At 47.2% G+C, this 17,980-nt stretch overlaps 1 protein-coding gene across 1 annotated transcript; it reads right to left on the bottom strand.

Annotated features, from left to right (window-relative positions):
* Nucleotides 1–218: 218 nt before the first annotated feature.
* LOC310669950 (brain-specific homeobox/POU domain protein 3-like) lies at nucleotides 219–17,466 on the bottom strand. The gene is made up of 3 exons (XM_083424413.1): nucleotides 17,413–17,466; nucleotides 3,081–3,411; nucleotides 219–2,505 (listed from the first exon to the last, which is right to left on the bottom strand). The coding sequence occupies exons 1-3, from the start codon at nucleotides 17,439–17,441 to the stop codon at nucleotides 1,576–1,578; spliced, it is 1,290 nt and encodes a 429-aa protein (XP_083280539.1). The 5' UTR covers nucleotides 17,442–17,466; the 3' UTR covers nucleotides 219–1,575.
* Between the last annotated feature and the right edge of the window lie 514 nt (nucleotides 17,467–17,980).

Below are 17,980 nucleotides of genomic sequence, written 5' to 3' on the forward strand. Positions count from 1 at the left end.
CATGGACACATCATTTCATTCGTCACGCACTCACACAAACGAATAATACAATCTTTCTATTTTCTTTCCTTAAAAAACAGTGACATGGAGACCATTTTGCTATTACATAGGCAAAGCGAAACGAAATAAAAATATTTTTTTTTTTTGTTTTTAGAAAGTGCCAAGTTAAATCTTTGCAGAGGAAGAAGTTGTTTGCTAATAATTAATTTTGTTAACCACCGTGTTTGGTTTTTAAAAGAAGAAGACATATAAATCAGAATATTTTACCTTCCTCACACCCCGCAGAAAACAAAACAATCTTTTGGATAGTTGCATTCTAGAAACAAAAATGAGAGGGGGGGGGTCCAGGTGGGGGCGGCAAAAAGCGTGACTTGTTGTATAATAACAAACTCAAAACATCGAAGCAAAGGGGAAGCCTGAAGTCACAATATCTGCACACTTCCCTGGGAGTAAGTCCCATTGAACTCAATACGATTTACTTCTAAGTAGAGATGCGTAGGATTGCGCTGTGCGTTAGAAACCAAGGAGCTCCTTCTGCCCTTGCGACATTCATATCCACCCCCCAGCGCAATTCCACAGGTTTGAAGAATAATAAAGGCGATATTTAATGATTTGATTGTCAAAGCGCTGTTGTTGTTGTTGTTGGTTGTACAGTGAAATTATACAGGATTAAATAGTTCAAGTGAAGTCAAATCAAAAATTTAAATCAAGCTCTCTCCACCATCACCGGGTTTTCCAAATCAGCCAGACAGGTCCCTTTGATATTTGCTCTTCTTTTCTCTCCCTCCCCCCTTTTAATTTTTTTTTTTAAAGGATGAGGTAGGAACAGAAGATTTATTGCAAAGAATGCGGTTGGATTTTGCTGTGGGGCAAGGAGAGGATTGGAAGGCTGAAGCATGCGAGGCCAAGCCGGGTCTGGGATGGGGTGAAGAGTGCCGGAGAGGTAAGCCAATGGGAGCAAGGGTAGTAGTAATAATAATTAAAAAATCTCATCGAACGGAAGCCAGCAAAAAGTGTTAAAAAACAAACAAACTTTTGGAACTCGGGAGGAAAGAGGGCGAGTTTGTTTGCTTTCGGTTTCAAGCTTCCTTCCTTTCCCCCCTCCATATCTCGTTTGCTTGAAAATACAGGGATGGAAATGGGATGGAAATATGAAGTCCCTTTTTTTCATTTAAAAAAAGAAAAGAAAAAGTAAACCCACGAAAAAGACTCAACTTTTTCACTCACCAGGAATATGGTACAGTAGCATAGGGGTTTCCCCCCTCACTCCTGTATATATCTATTGAAGTATTTGCATTGTTCTTTTACTTAGTAAACAAAGAGTCTTTATTCTCTCTTTCTTTCTTTCTCTCTCTCTCTCGGATGGGGCTGGTTGAATTGTGTCTGCCTTTCGTTACCCCTCGGCCAGGGGAGTTCCAGTAAGTCCGACACAGGGTGCGCTATAGAGCTCCCCGTGCTCGTGGGAGATGTTTTCACCCCTTTTAATTTTAGATTCATCATTGTCCCTCCGTTTTAGGCGTCCTTTTTGCCTTCTACCCCCCTCCGCTCTTCCTTCCCTTTCCCCATCCTCTCTCCTCAATAAGCGGCGGAGAATTTCATGCGCTTCTGCTTCTGCCTTTGATTGCAAAACCAGACCCTCACCACGTTCTTCTTCAGATCCAGCTTCTCGGCGATGGCGGCGATCTTCTCCGACGAAGGCCGTGGCTGGACGGCGAAGTAGGCCTCCAGCGAGCGCTTCTCCGGCGCCGCGATGGAGGTGCGCTTGCGCTTCTTGTCTCCCGTCGAGTACACCTCGGGCTTGGCCATCTTCTCGCGCTGGGCCCGCTCCGCCTCCTCCAGCCAGGCTTCCAGGATGGGCTTGAGGGCCACCATGTTGTTGTGCGAGAGGGTGAGCGACTCGAAGCGGCAGATGGTGCTCTGGCTGAGGCATCCGACGCCGGGGATCTTGAGGTTGGCCAACGCGGAGCCCACGTCGGCCTGCGTCACGCCCAGCTTGATGCGCCGCTGCTTGAAGCGCTCGGCGAAGGACTCCAGCTCCCGCGGGTCCGTCTCTGTCTCCGGGCCGGCCAAGACAGTGTGCGATGCCAGGCCGTGGGGCGGGTGGTGGCCCATGCCCATGGGCGGCTGGCCGTGCGCTGGGTGGCCCATGGCATTGAGGGCCGGCAGGTGGGCGTGCGGGTGGGGGTGCGCGGGCGCTGCCCCCACGTCCGGTAGCGGCAGGGCTGAGTTGAGGTGCTCCAGCAGCTCGCCATCCAGGCCTTGAGCAGGCTGGTGGTGATGGTGGTGATGGTGAGCGTGGTGCGAGTGGCCGCTCAGCACCGACGGGTGGTGCAGGTGCACCGACGACGAGGTGGGCGTGCAGGAGACCGAGACGCTGCTCATGGTGTGGTAAGTGGCGTCCGGCTTGAAGGGGTGGCTCTTCTGCGAGACAATGTCCACCGCCGCCAGGGCCTCGGCCCCGCGCAGCAAAGTCTCATCCAGGCCGGCGAAGAAGTTACTTTGCAGCTGCGAGGGGGTGGGGAGAGAGATGGACAGAGCTCAGAGAGAGGCACGCAACCAGAGAAGGAAAGCAGGCACCTATCCACCACCTCCGACCCTAGCTGGGTCGCCTTGCTGCTGGGATATATCAAATGAACCTTTCCTGCCCCCCCCTTCTTTCCCGAAAGTATACCGTTTCCTACCTCCACGTGTCTCCCCTCCTCATTTGTGCCACGCAACTTTTGAGAGGGCTTGGGTAAACAGGAAGGGCCGGGACAGTGCCGTCGGATCTCCGCAGAGTCGTCTTCTTCCTCTTTCCAGACTTTGCCCGAGTTATCTTTCGGGCTCACCCATCACCCCAAATGCCCCGCGCCCCTCTCTTCCCTCTTCCTGCACCCCCGACTTGGAAATTTGATCTGCACCTTCGCAGAGGCTCCCGTCTAGGGGATCAGAAGGAACCGGTCCAACTGAGTGGGTCACAGGGGTGGAGAAAGGAAGCAAGGAATCCAGGTACCGACATCCTTTCACAGAAATACTAGCTCCCGCCACCACTTTCCGCTCTCCCCCACCTCCATCCCCTTTCCGTAGAACCCGTTCCTTACCTGCGGGGCAGGCAAACAAGCCCTCCGGATGGCCTCGGAGCTGGAGTGGAGGTGGGTGTACTTGGGCTCGTGCAGGATGGGGTGCATGCTGAACGCCTGTTTGCTGTTCATGGACATCATGGTGGTGATTATGGTGGTGGCGGCGTTGGCGAGGAGCAGGAGGAGACCAGCAGGTGACCGCGCCAGCCCGGCTCCCCTTATTGTCTCTGCCGGCGCTCTTGCACTATCAATGACATTATAGAGCCGCCCAGACCACACCCTTCCAGCGGGCCGCCCTCCCATTGGCTGCGGCGGCAGGACTCCGCCCCGCCCACTTCCGAGATCTCCGAGCCTGAAAGGGATTTTATTTGGTGTAGCAGGAGAAGCGCTCACGCTCCTTGCTCGCCCTTTTGCTGCCAGAGCTCCCGGAGGCGGCTTGTCAAAGAAGAAAGAGGGCCAGGGTGCTTCTCTTCTATTATTATTATTATTATTATTATTATTATTATTATTATTATTATTATTATCATCATCATCATTATATCATTATCATTATTTGTTGTTGTTGTTGTTGTTGTTGTTACTACATTAAAAACATTTTTTTTAATTGTCACCTGTCCTGGAAATGAGTTATTTCCTTTGGCTGTGGCTGCCTGCCTTTGTGGAGTGACCTCCTGCTCATTCTGTTAAACGGGGTTGGGTGGGGGGAGAGAAGTCTTGCACTGACTACCACTGTTCTAGCCCCATCTGAATTAAACCTCACGTGCAGCAAGCAGCAGAGTTAAGGAAGCAGAAAAAAATATCAGCGTCAGGACATATGGGGAGAGAAATACAAGGATAAGCAGTTCCGACGGGGGGGGGCGGGGCGGGGAAGTCCTAGAAGCCCCCTCCAAAACAATGTATCTGAAAGTTGTGCCTCTGCCAGTGAAAATGAGGTCTTGATTTCTGTCCTTGATCTCCTTGCTTTTTTACCGTATTATAAATAAGAACCTGCGTTAGGACAAACCAAAATGTCTCAAGAATGTATTTCCCCTGTTGTGGCTTTTGGATTTCCACTCCTGACATAGACTAACATGGGAGTCTTCAATTTTAATGTGCTTGCTGCTAGCCTGCTTCTCCTTACTCTCTGTTTCAGTGTCTCTCCACTGATGGAGAAAAATGGAGTGACGGCGTGCTGCCAAAGAGCAGATGATAAACTTTGGCTGTCTTCACATTACCATTTACTCTGGCTCCAGTGCACTCCCCACCCCCCCACCCCGGGTTTTTGAATCTGTGTACACACGTCACACAGAACTATCCTGTAGTTTCTTGAGCAATGCTGCTCTTCAATGTGCTTTCCCCCGAACCACCTTTTCAGTCCAAAAGGAAAACAACCACATTTCACCACATTTACTGGTACTTCTCAGTGAAGCTAAGGCGCATGCATTTGAGACAGCAATTGCATATATGCAGCTGACAGTATATGCACTGATGGCAGCTTTATGAATACAAGTTGGGAGGGGTTGTAGAAGTGCAGAGACCAAACAGGTAGTGCACACTGGGATAATATCACCCCCCCCCCGGCGTGTACCACAGTATGCAAATGTTACTTGAGACACAGTGGCCTTAGAATTTATTCCATGGGTAGGCAAACTAAGGCCTGGGGGCCAGATCTGGCCCAATCACCTTCTAAATCCAGCCTGCAGACAGTCCAGAAATTAGCGTGTTTTTACATGAGTAGAATGTGTCCTTTTATTTAAAATGCATCTCTGGGTTATTTGTGGGGCATAGGAATTTGTTCATTTTTCCCCTCCAAAATATAGTCCGGCCCCCCCACAAGGTCTGAGGGACAGTGGACCAGTCCCCTGCTGAAAAACGTTTGCTGACCCCTGATCTATTCTGACTCTCTTCTCAATGGCTCATCAGAGTATTAGTAGTCAGAGCATTGGTAAGAGGTTTTTTCACATCACCTGCTAATTTCTATCTACAGGTGTCAGGGACTGAGCTAGAGACCTTAAGCATGCACAACATGGGCTTAACCACTGATCTTCAGTCTGTCTCCTGGTAAATAGGAGACATTTTGTAATCACATAGAATCCTAGAATTGTATAGTTGGAAGGGAGCCTGAGGGTCATTTACTCCAACCACTTGCAATGCATGAATCTCAACTAAAGTATCAATGGCAAATAGCCATCCAACCTCTGCTTAAAAACCTCCAAGGAAGGAGAGTCCACCACCTTCTCAGCTCTTGCCATCAGAGAGTTGTTTCTGATGTTTAGTCGGAATCTCCTTTCTTGTAACTTGAATCCATTGGTTTGAGTCCTACCCTCCGGAGCAGGAAAAAGCAAGCTTGTTCCACCTTCCATGTGACAGCCCTTTAGATATCTGAATATGGCTATCATATCTGTTCTCAGTCTCCTCTTTTCCAGGCTAAACACACCCAGCTCCCTCAAGCATTCCTCAAAAGGCTTGATTTCCAGATCCTTAATCAACTTGGTTGCCCTCCTCTGCACACATTCCAGCTTGTCAAAATCCTTCTTAAATTGTTGCACCCAGAACTGGACATAGTATTCCAGGTGTGGTCTGCCCAAGGCAGAATAGAGTGGGACTATTACTTCCCTTGATTAGGACATTATACTTCTGTTGGTGCAGACTAGAAAAGCATTAGCTTTTTTTCCTGCTGCACCAGACAGTTGACTCATGTTAAGCTTGTGGTCTACTAAGACTCCTAGATCCTTTTCACATGTACTACGGGTAAGCCAGGTACCCCCAATTTTATGTTTGCGCAGGTGATTCATCTCGTTTAAGTGCAGAACCTTACATTTATGCCTATTGAAATTCATTTTGTTAGCTTGGGCCCAGTTCTCTAACATATTAAGGTCATTTTGAATTCTGATTCTGTCTTCTGTAGCATTAGCAACCCCTCTCAGTTTGGTGTCATCTGAAAATTTGATGAATTTCCCCTCAATTCTTTCATCCAAGTCATTTATAAAGATGTTGAACAACAACGTGCCCAGGACAGAATCCTGATGAGCCCCACTGGTCACTTTCCCCCAGGATGCTTAGGAACCATAATAATAATAATAATAATAATAATTTATTATTTGTACCCCGCCCATCTGGCTGGGTTTCCCCAGCCACTCTGGGCGGCTTCCATAGAAACAAAAAATACAATAAAATATCACAGATTAAAAACTTCCCTGAACAGGGCTGCCTTAAGATGTCTTCTGAATGTCAGGTAGTTATTTATCGCTTTGACATCTGCTGGGAGGGCGTTCCACAGGGCGGGCGCCACTACCGAGAAGGCCCTCTGCCTGGTTCCCTGTAGCTTTACTTCTCGCAATGAGGGAACCGCCAGGAGGCCCTCGGAGCTGGACCTCAGTGTCCGGGCAGAACGATGGGGGTGGAGACGCTCCTTCAGGTATACTGGGCCGAGGCCGTTTAGGGCTTTAAAGGTCAAGACCAACACTTTGAATTGTGCTCGGAAATGTACTGGGAGCCAATGTAGGTCTTTCAAGACCGGTGTTATGTGGTCTCGGCGGCCGCCCCCAGTCACCAGTCTAGCTGCCGCATTCTGGATTAGTTGTAGTTTCCGAGTCACCTTCAAAGGTAGCCCCACATAGAGCGCATTGCAGTAGTCCAAGCGGGAGATAACCAGAGCATGCACCACTCTGGCGAGACAGTCCGCGGGCAGGTAGGGTCTCAGCCTGCGTACCAGGTGGAGTTGGTAGACAGCTGCCCTGGATACAGAATTGACCTGTGCCTCCATGGACAGCTGTGAGTCCAAAATGACTCCCAGGCTTCGCACCTGGTCCTTCAGGGGCACAGTTACCCTATTCAGGACCAGGGAGTCCTCCACACCAGCCCGCCTCCTGTCCCCCAAAAACAGTACTTCTGTCTTGTCAGGATTCAACCTCAATCCATTAGCCGCCATCCATCCTCCAACCGCCTCCAGGCACTCACACAGGACCTTCACCGCCTTCACTGGTTCTGATTTGAAAGAGAGGTAGAGCTGGGTATCATCTGCATATTGATGGACACCCAGTCCAAACCCCCTGATGATCTCTCCCAGCGGCTTCATATAGATGTTAAAAAGCATGGGGGAGAGGACGGAACCCTGAGGCACCCCACAAGTGAGGGCCCAGGGGTCTGAACACTCATCCCCCACCACCACTTTCTGAACACGGCCCAGGAGGAAGGAGCGAAACCACTGTATAACAGTGCCCCCCATTACTGAGCACTCTTTGGGTTTGGTCAGTCAACCAGCTACAAATCAACCTAAGAGTAACCTCATCCAGTCTACATTTTATCAGCTTCCATACACGAATATCATGGGGGACTTTGTCAAAGTCTTCACTGAAATCAAGATACACAATGTGCACAGCATTCCCCTGATCCACCAAGCTTGTAACTGTATCAGAAAAGAAAAGAGCCATCTAGGGAGATGGGGGGCTGAGGGCTCCCCCAAAAAATCAAGGAGGGGGCTGAGCCCCATCAAAATTCCATGCTTCTGCCAATTAAATGTGTTGTCATGTCACTCCCATTCCAAGTATCCTGACTGAGGCATGTATGAGTCAGAAAGTTAGCTTTATTCAAGGCATGCAACAGTACAGGTCAGGCTTGACATAGGTACAGATTGCCATGGACAGGATTATGTGGGAATGTTCAGGGTGGCAGGAGAGGATATATTGTTTATTAATATCTTTCCTAACTTGCGCTAGCAAGTTCCTTTACTTAGCAGAGTTTACATTCCCCTATACACAGCAGAAAACTAGTTGCAAACTCGTGTGAGTTTCTTAAGACAATACAAATTCAATCTGGTGACTGAAATGTGTTCTAATATTTTCCTGGTAGGACCCCTTGAATCCCTCCTAAAAGAATAAAGACACCAAGGTCTTATTCATAAGCAATAAAAAGAAAGTTTACTCACAATCAGGCAGAGCACAGTGTGATCCCTGAAGGCAGGTGTTAGGCTTAAAGTTACAAACTTATACTAACAAGTTTATCCCATAAGGGAGATGACCTGGGGCAGCCAGCAGTTCATTCCGGGAAGTTTGCAGGATGAAAGGAAAATGGAAAAGAGAGAGAGTGGCAGCATGCCTTGTCCTTTTACCAGGTTTGGAAAGGTCATGCCCGCCCACTAGTCACATACAAGGAAGGAAGCTCCAGGCCAGGAGGAACAGGAAGTTTCATCTGGCTGGACCAAGCATTCCCTTGCATGTTCACTCTCGGAAAACAAGGAATCTTGTATTTGACTGCTCTCAGTGGATTATATCCCACAGATTAGAGAATTCATGAGTGGCATCAGGAGTCCAAGATTTGATGCAAGTGACAAAGATATCTCAACAGATGGATTTGCCCCTCCTACCAACATTTAAAAGCAAGACACGGCATGCTTGCACCTTCCAAGATTGGCTGCAGGCTTCCAAACCATGAATGATGGATGTTTTCATAGAGGGGGTAATCTGATACTCCAAAGCATTGCATCATGGCTCTCAGGAGTGAGACTTCCTGTGTTGTCATCTGTCATGGGGTGGGACACACAATATCACCTGCCAAACCCTAAAATGGAAGGTGCTTAAGAATTTGATGAGATGCATTCTACCTATGCTATTCATGTGACTTTCTCTCACTAAGAGATTGCTGTACTTAAAGGTTTGCTGCACTTCGAGGTGCATGCTTCACTGGAGGCATGGACAACAGAAGAAGTGGTGTCTAGTCCTGGGTGATGGGACTGAGATCAGCCACCCCTGGCTCCTTCCTCTGCTGACCAGTCTCTCATCCTAGCAGGTTGGTGCCCTTTCTCATTGCTAAGGGCCCCCTCAGTTTTATGGATGGAGGTTGACAGGGAGCTGGCAGGACTGCTTTCCCTCCCCAGTTCCTAAAGACAAACAAACAGGGCCCCCATCCTCTTCCTTGGGCCACTCCACACACATAGTATCATCTGCATCCTTCTGCTCCTGCTCTTCACCTGAGAGCAATTGCTACCCCAGTGCGGAGTCAACCATGGCTCACATCAGCTATGGTGCTCATCTTGAAAGCTCTCAATGTCTTGGGACCCAAATACAATTAGAAGCTCCTCTCCCTAGATCAGCCTGCCTGTGTATTAAAATTAACAGAGGAGGATTTTAATCATGTTCTACCATTAAGGGGGGGGGGTTCATTCAATTGTGATGAAGTTTGTGTAATACCCTCCATCTACACAGGAGCAGCCCTACCATTAGGGAGAGTGAGACAGCCACTTCAGGCATGAGATTTACCAATGAGATTTCGATGGTATGGTGGGGTAGAATGTTGACCCCAGAGGAAATTGTCTGTAGCAATGTCTGAAGGACTATCCTGTAGGTCTACTTATGTGTGAAATGCACAATAAAAAGGATGCTGGGAGGAACGGTTTGTGCCTGACAGAATTTGATTAAGGCTAATTTCATGTGAGTGAGGAGAGTCCAGAGGGAAAGGAGAAGAGGGGAGCCAAAACAGATGCAGCAATGAATGGAGGGTGGTGGTGGGGTGAAGGATCTTCTGCCTGTGATCAGGGCAGATGTGTGGCAAGGGTGCTCTCTTTCTTTTGCCTGCCAGCCCACTGGGTAGAGATGAAGACAGCAAGATAATGGGGTGCCAGAGGGAGAAATAAGGTGGTTCCTCCCATTATTTGTTCTGGCTCTGCCCACTGTCAACATGTGACCCCTGATAAGTTGCCATTGAGGGAATGGGCTCTTAGATAAGGGTGGAAAGTCTCCCTCCTTTGCTGTAACCACTAGACAACAGTGAGGAGGAGGCCCATGGTTGAGGTTGTGTATCACTGCCATCAATACTTGGGTTGGCAAGGGAAGTTTGTAACCTAGTTGATCTAGTTAACTTGGAAGAAGGGCTGAGGCCTAACAAGCATATCAGCCTAGCCCCAGGGGCAATAAACCACAAGGCGCTGATTATGAGGATGTCCATAGATGCTAGGGAGATTAATCAGGTCTGTAAAAACCTTTATTTAAAAAAAACCTGACCCACTTTGTACTAAAGGAGAGCTCTTAATTTAAAAAGTGCAATTGCCCACTGAAGGTGCCAGGAGGGAATTCATCGAGGCCAGCTGCCTTTTCCCTCAGTGTTAATCCTGCTTAGGATTTTAAATGGACAACTTGGTGAGTTTCCGGAGCGAACGCGGCTTCTTCCATTAAGAAGCGGGAATCTTTTTAACGGGTCACCCAGGCAGCAAAATGCCCCTCTTGCCGCCTCCTACATTAGGAGGAGGGCTGGCATCCCTACCACTCCAACTCTCGGTAGAGAAGGGAGTGTGAGGGAAAAGAATAAAAGGAAAAGAAATTACAGATGGGGCAAAGTGTGTCTCTACTTTTTAATACTAAATTATTCACCATAAGTAAAATCATGTGTGTCAATTGTGAAAAGAGTCCAATTTGTTTGATTTACATGGCAGGGGGGGGTGCCCTCGGGTAGGGGGTGTTTAACTACCTCCTTTAATGCAATTGCCTGTGGCAGCTCACTAAATATTTTATAGGCAGCCTCTGCAAAAAGTGAGGCTGCCTCATCTGATCTGTGCTTGCAGCCCATCCTGTGTATAAAATGGATCTGCTTGGGCAGTCAGAAGAAACCAAACTTATTTTAATTGAGTTAAGCAGCACAATAAAACCACCTAAGCTGTCCAAAATACAAAACAAAAAACAAAAACCCCTACCACTAACAAAGTCCTAACATGTCTGGAGAAAAGCAACAGTTCCCCCCTGGAAAATATATTGACTCCTTGATCCTAATGGTGAGCCCAAAGTTTGGAGCTGCAGAGAAATAGAATTTCTATAAGAAGCCTAGAAAAGTTTCAGGGATTTGAATTAAAATATGTCCTGTAGTCTTGGCAATATACAAAATGTTAATACAGTAACATAAATCAATGGTTTAGGTCAGGGGTCTGCAACCTTTAAGACAAAAAGAGCCACTTGGACCCATTTCCGAACAAAAAACAACTGGGAGCCGCAAAACTCGTCATTATAAAAATAACTTTTTTGTCACTTTTTTATTATTTCTTTGTTTGACCCCTCAGAATTACTCCTCCTCATAGAAATAAATGTTAAATTAACAAGTTAACAAGTGTGTTCTTCACTCCCCTTCAAAACAGTGACCAGCGTACATGCCCCCTTTCAATGCAGTTACCAGCGTACATGCCCCTTACAATGTAGCAGGTGGGCGGGAAGGTGACGTTGGGACGGTGCGTGACTAACACACGCACTGCCCCCATGTGACGTCACAGTCAGTACAGCGCCTGCCACAGTGGGGAGTGTCGGGGCGCACAATGCGCCTCCTCCCCTCGCTAGTATCCACCCCGGAGCTGCGGCAAAGGTGTAAAAGAGCCACATGCGGCTCCGGAGCCGCGGGTTGCTGACCCCTGGTTTAGGTATTGAAAGACATATTAATAACTTGATAGATGTAATTATTTCCCTAAAGTATGGGAGTGTGTTTGTGTGTGTGTGTGTGTGTGTGTGTGTGTGTGTGTGTGTGCTTGTCCAATCCTCCCTAAGTCTGGGAAACAAATAGCCTTATACCTCAAATGCATTGCAGTCTGACTTCCAACTTGTTAGGCTATCAAAGAGCTTTCTTGTTCTTGACTTTCGTATCAGTCACTTTTCAAGGGATGATAAGCAAAAGCGAAATCAATAGATTTCATAGAGGCTCCTGAGTAATGCTGCCTTTCCCTGGGGCTTCCCCATATGCATGGGTGTTACACAGATTGTGGGGACACTCAAAATGGGTTTGGCAGGAAGTTCCAGACATGCTCAGATGTCCATATCCTCAGGTCAAGTTATTTATCACCATTTGCCCTGGCAGTGGTGGATGCTGGGAGGTGTCCTTCAGAACAAGCAATTTTTCACAGTACTGTGCACCCACAGCTGGCAAGCATTTGCACTATTGATCTGGGGAGGACAAGCGCAAGCCACCAGTGTCAAAAGCTGTGTCAAAACACAGAGCTATTAATTGAGTGCCTCTGCTTGGTTTTGTAACATTTGGTAGTGCTAGAAAACAATTGGGAAGGGCCTCCTTTTAGTCAAGCATTGTACTGAAAAGGCCTCTGAACAGGATGCCGAGAAGCCCACAGTCCTTAAAGTGGCCACCCTTTAACAAAGGAATTTCAAAGGAGGCTTTAAAGTGGAATAGCTGACTTATATCAGTAAATTCAATTCTACTCATTTGAGTCTGAATAGAGAAAATGGTTTGCTGTCTCATTACATATGTTAATCAACAAAGCATTGCCAAATTGGTTGTTTTATCACCTCTCACTGCTGTTTAAAGGGTCACTGAGGTTTTGCGTGCATGCATGCATGCATGCATGCATTCTAGTTCTAACGGGGTTGCCACAAGCTGTACTTTTTGCATTTCATTTTCCACACCACTTACAATTCCACTTCACCACCACCGTGTGTCTGTGTGTTTGTGCATGCATTTGGTGCATTATGCATTTGGTGAAATAGACTCTTATATCAGGGGTGGGGAACCTCTTTCATCCCAAGGGCCAGATTCAAATATGACCAGGCTTCTGAGAGTTGCATGCCAAGGCGGAAGTGGGCAGGACCAAAGTGAGTGGCACAGAAAACACTCTGTCTGTGTACACACATTTAAAGCACATTCCTCACTCAGTCCCACAGAATTATTGGAGCTCCAATTTGTTAAAGGTGCAGGGAATTGCCATTCTGTGAGGTGCAAATGCCACTTCTCAATATTTGGAACAGGACAGGGGGTTGCTTTCAATGCATGGTGTGCATGCAGCAAAAGCAAAATAAAGGAAGAAAAGAAGAAATAAAATTTCCTCCAGTGGAATAAATTAAAAATAATTATAATTAGGAAAAACTGAGAAATAAAGAAACACAAACTGAAAACACACACACACACACAGAGTATATATGAAAAACTACAAATATATTCTTCTATCACTAGTGGGCCTCCTTGCACACATAGGTTTGCCCCAAATAATGTGCAGGGGATAGGGAGTGGGATAGGAACACAGAGAGAGAGATAATTCTTGCACTTTTGAATTGATCCTCCACCTTTTGGATTTTGTTGGTGGAGAGAGCAGTGAATATGAGATTCAGGAACACTGAAAACAGGCATCTCATTCCTGGTAAAACTAAGCTGTTATAACCTTGATGACTCTTGAGGCATTTATTACCCCCAGTTGAGATTCCATTAGGATGACCCACCAACGTCAGTTGATTCTCAGTAACCTTCCACTTGCCCACCTTCTTACTTACAACTAGTTCAAGGGGTGTCCCTGGCTGGCAGCCTCCTCCACCTTAGTCTCCAGGTGTTGGCTCTTGTAGAACTCAGCAGGGAGGAGGATGGCGACAAAAACTAGAAGAAGCTGGTTCTCCCTGTTGTTGGCTCTGATTCCACCTCCAGTTGCCTTCCCTGTCTCACCAGTCCTCTTGGCCACCAGCCATCACTGACTACCCCTTTTTAAAAGAGGCTCCTTCCCTGCATTCCAGTGCAATTTCTCCACCCCAAGAGAAGTATCTCTCAGTCAACAAACTCTGCTAAAGAACAGTAGATAGCCAGGAGTTCATACAGGAGGAAGCAGAAGGTGACCACCTGACCCTCTGGTTAGAAAAGTACAGCTTGCCATGACCTCACGAACATGCTGGCCTCCAGTGAAGAGCTCACCCCCTCTTTCCTCCCTGCTTTTTAACCTTAGGACAAAAACCATGGCTACAGGCTGTGTCCAACGGGGAGAGCTTTTAACCATGATCTCAGGTTTTGATGACATGCTGAAGCAAACCTTGGCTTGGCTGCAGTCCTGCACTGGCCTAAAAAGCCAAGGGAGGAACAAAGTGTTTGTAATCTCCTCCTTGGGAACCAGTGCATTCATTTTAAACTATGACATGATGTTCAAAAGCAGCCATTGTCTGCCAGACTCCCTACCCACTTAAGGCTTCCTAATTTAATTTCTAGCTTGTTGATGTACATTTACCTGATGGGGAAAACAAATAGCATCGGCTGGGAAGGCTGCTAATCATCAGAATGGAAGAAAGGGTGTAACTCTTTCCTCTTCTACTGCAAAATCCCAACACCTGAAGCTGATATTTGTTTAGGGCAGTAGTGGTCTCCAAGCAGCTCTGTCTGCCACCAGAGACTGTCCCTAGTGCATGCCTCCTCCCCAAGATACACCCCTCACCAGCTTTCTTTCTCAAGTCTCTCCCAAAGCCTTTGACTGGCTGGAATGTATTCTTGAACTGAGATAATGCTTGCATAGATAATGCAGCTTGCTGGATGGGACATAGATGTGTGTGGATGCAGGTGTGTAGAAACCTCTGGCTTTGGCATGGGTGGGATGTACTCTACTGTACAACAGTAAAAGTTTTATCTGTTGCTCCACCCACTTTTCCATCTGGCCCCATCCATGTGATCTCTGGAAGATTGCCCACAAGGAATGCAGCCCTTGAGCTGCAAAGGGTTGCAGAGACTTAGACAGGGTAGGGCTGCAGAAGCACGTCTGTGGAGGCTGTCATGATGACCACCTGCACTTCAGAAGTGACCCTTACATCACTCGCTTTGGAGAAGGAATCCTCACTTGGAACCTGTCTCCACTGCACCCTGCAGAGCTTTTGGACCATAGGAAGACCACATGGCTCCAGGAAACACAAGCCACAGAATGACTCCCTTGTGTACTGGCAGGCGACTACAGTGGGGAGATGGCTGTGTTCAAACCTGCACCTGGGAGCAAAGCCCAACTTACAGTATCCATTGCACAGCCACTGGGGTCTTGCAGCCAAAGGGAAGCCAAGGCTAGCCACTCTGGGATTCTTCTGCTGTGTCCCTGGAATCCCCCTTCAGCAATAATTTCAGACCTTCAGAATTCCTAGAAGACATGCAAAGGCTTGAGTGGTAAATATTTAATACAGAGAACACTCCCTTCTCCTCACCTCATGCATATTAATGTTATTAAACCATCTCTTTCAGCAAGCAGCAATTGGCTCCTCTACTTCTGACTCCTGCACTCCCTCCTGTGGGGCAGTAGAGAGGGAGGGCAGAGACCTCAGAGAAAAGACTGGACGAAGCTGTTGAGCACCCATGAAGGATGTTGAGGGGCTTGGCAAAGCCAGGTTGGAGGAGTGAAGTGCATATTGCAGGGGCGGGGGGTGAATTGGAAAATGTTCCCTATGCAAATCACAGTAATTCAGATGTAGGTAATTTGCATTGGAAAATCTTCAGTTTGCATTGGATAAGATGTCTGCCCAGGCAGTGATCTAATCTGGCATGGCATTATCTCACTTACATTTAGTAAGCAAAGCTACAATGAAACCCTATTGATCCCAGTCATTGATATAGTCAGCAGCCTATTCAGAGTTGCAAGCTACACCCCCCCCCCCGAGACGCTTCCTATGTTTTAAAGGGTTGTGACCTGATTTTAAGACATTTATTCCAGTGCTTCTGTTGCAGGGAGTCTTCAGAATCTGAGTCAGACAGTAGAACAAAATTCCCCATCACCGCCCCCCCCCGACATGGCCGCCCCACAGAGCCTGGATGCCTCCCTGCCTCCCATTGTGTCTGAGCTCCTGCCAGCTCTGCCACTGCCACTGAATCCTTGCCCACAGCTTCACTGATGCTGATGCTACAATGCAGCAGTGGCAGTGAGGCACAGTATTAGTGGGCACATCAGTGGTGGCTGCATGGGTGAAGCCATGGTGGTACTGCTGGTGGTGAACTGGGACTGGCAACTGTGTAACCATTGAGACTGGGAAGGGCAGGGTGGATAATGCTTGAAATGGCTTCACCTCACCTCACCTTGGCCCTGTGTTTCTAAGCCTCATTGAATTCCTGTTCAGTTCAACAGAGCTCCACTTGGAGCTGTCCATGGTCCTGCTAATTTGTTTGAACTCCTGTTCCTGTGTTAAATAGCCTGCTTGAACTTTGGCCTGGCCTACAAACTCCACCTGGAACATTCTTGACATTAGAGGCTTAATGTGGTTTAACATGTTCCCTCTTTCCAGGGAACCAAACTACAATTCCTTGAATTCTTGGGGGAAGCAAGGAAAGCTATGCTTTAGCAGTGTGCCTATGCTATGCTTTAGCAGTGTTCTCGAAGCAACCAGCATGAGTTTGACCAAACTGCGGGAGGCAGTGGAAGACAGGAGTGCCTGGTGTGCTCTGGTCCATGGGGTCACGAAGAGTCGGACATGACTAAACGACTAAACAACAGCAGTGTACCTGTCTGTACCGTATCCTGCATGTATCATTTGGCAGCAATATAAAGGACACCAGCTGCCTTATTTTTAGCATTTTAGATGTTGTACTCATGGTGGCTCCCTGGCCATCTTTTTATATGTTCCAGATTGTCCTCTGATGCACCGCTTTCTCTTCATGGTCCAAATTTCCAGTCATCTCTCCAAATTTAAATCAATGCTTCCTCCTTCCCCCGCTTACTTTCTGAGAGGTGATGTCACTGATGACCTGTCTTCTCCTTCCTCTGTAATGGCTGGCGCCTGGGCTATTATATCCCAGCTGCTCAGCTCTGATTGGCTGACAGCCAGTCCCAACCTCATAAACAATGGCTGCGTTGCTGTAAATGGCTGTTCAGGAGGAAGAGGGAAGTGGGAAAAGAGCTAGAGGAAAGGAAAGAGAAGGAGGAGGAGATATTGTTGGAAACAGCTCTTCGACTAAGGCGGGGACTTTACCAGAAGAAGAGGCATGTGAGCTGTCAAATGTTTATTGGCACTGATCAGCAAAAGAGCTTTCTTTGCAAAAGGCATATTTGTGCTGTTTAGTGGGTTTTTAAACATTGGAACTAGGTATGAAATATTGCTGAGTGTATGCTGAAATTAATTTGCCCCAAGAAATTATTCCAAAGGTTGCAATGCCCCAGTTGGTGTTATGTGGGAAGAGTAGCTGTGCGCTCCTGGTCTAGACACTGTTCTCTGCATTGGCCATGGAGTTGGTTTGGGGTGGAAGTGGGTGCTTACTTTTTGCTCCACTGTGAAAACCAAGACAGCTGGAATATGAACAGACATCAAGAATTTGGTAAGGGAGCCTGTTCCTTTGTGCAAAAGTAAAAAATGTACAGGTTAGGGGCAATCCCTGCAGAGCCTGTAAACAAATTTATTCAAATGTGTTTGCAAGCCAACTTGTACTATGTTAAAATCCTTTCCAGACATTTTGTTGAAAAACTGCAACAATATTTTCAAAAAAACAAAGCATCATCAAGACACTAAAAATATGGCATTGTTCTGAATGATTATATCTTGCCTCACATTGTCCCCCAAAATCATAGGATTACAAAGTTGGAAAGCACCTTGGAAGTCATTTAGACCAACCCGCAACTCAGTGCAGGAACTTGTAACAAGTACAGCATCCCTGGCAGATGGTTGTTGAGCTTCTGCTTGCATACCTTATGGACCTGGGTGCTCCCCTTTGCATGAGCAGATGTCTATTGCTAGGTGCCTTTCCCTTGCACCCTTGGAAAGGAGCTGTATTGGCACCCCTCCTAGGAAAAAAAATAACTTTACCATAATAACCACATTAGAAATGACTACATTTTACACAACCAAAGATCTTGACGTGTCCAGATTGAGGGCAACGCAAAGAGGAAAGGTAAAAAAAAGATGTCATGCACTTTTGTGCCATGGTGCAAGAAGGATTGGAAGCTTTCCCTGCGTTTGATCTTGCGGCAACAGCAACATTGCATCACCACGCAAATATACATCATACACTCCATAGTCTGATAGGTGCATCCCTGGAGGGGCAGGTTTCACAAACGCTAGGCCACTGCTTTCTGCATGTACAAATTATGCCAAATTTCAGGAGAGGAGCTGCAGTAATTTTCCCATAAGGGAAGCCATTACAGTTCTGAGAGGTGGGGTAAAGTGCACAAGAGCCAATGCTATCAGGACATTTCACAATGGGCAAAATGAAGGGCTGTAGGGATGGGGGTTGAAGATGAAAGTGTGATAAATAGA

The sequence above is a fragment of the Podarcis tiliguerta genome (assembly GCF_965153285.1).
Source record: "Podarcis tiliguerta genome assembly, chromosome: Z".
Lineage (NCBI taxonomy): Eukaryota > Metazoa > Chordata > Lepidosauria > Squamata > Lacertidae > Podarcis > Podarcis tiliguerta.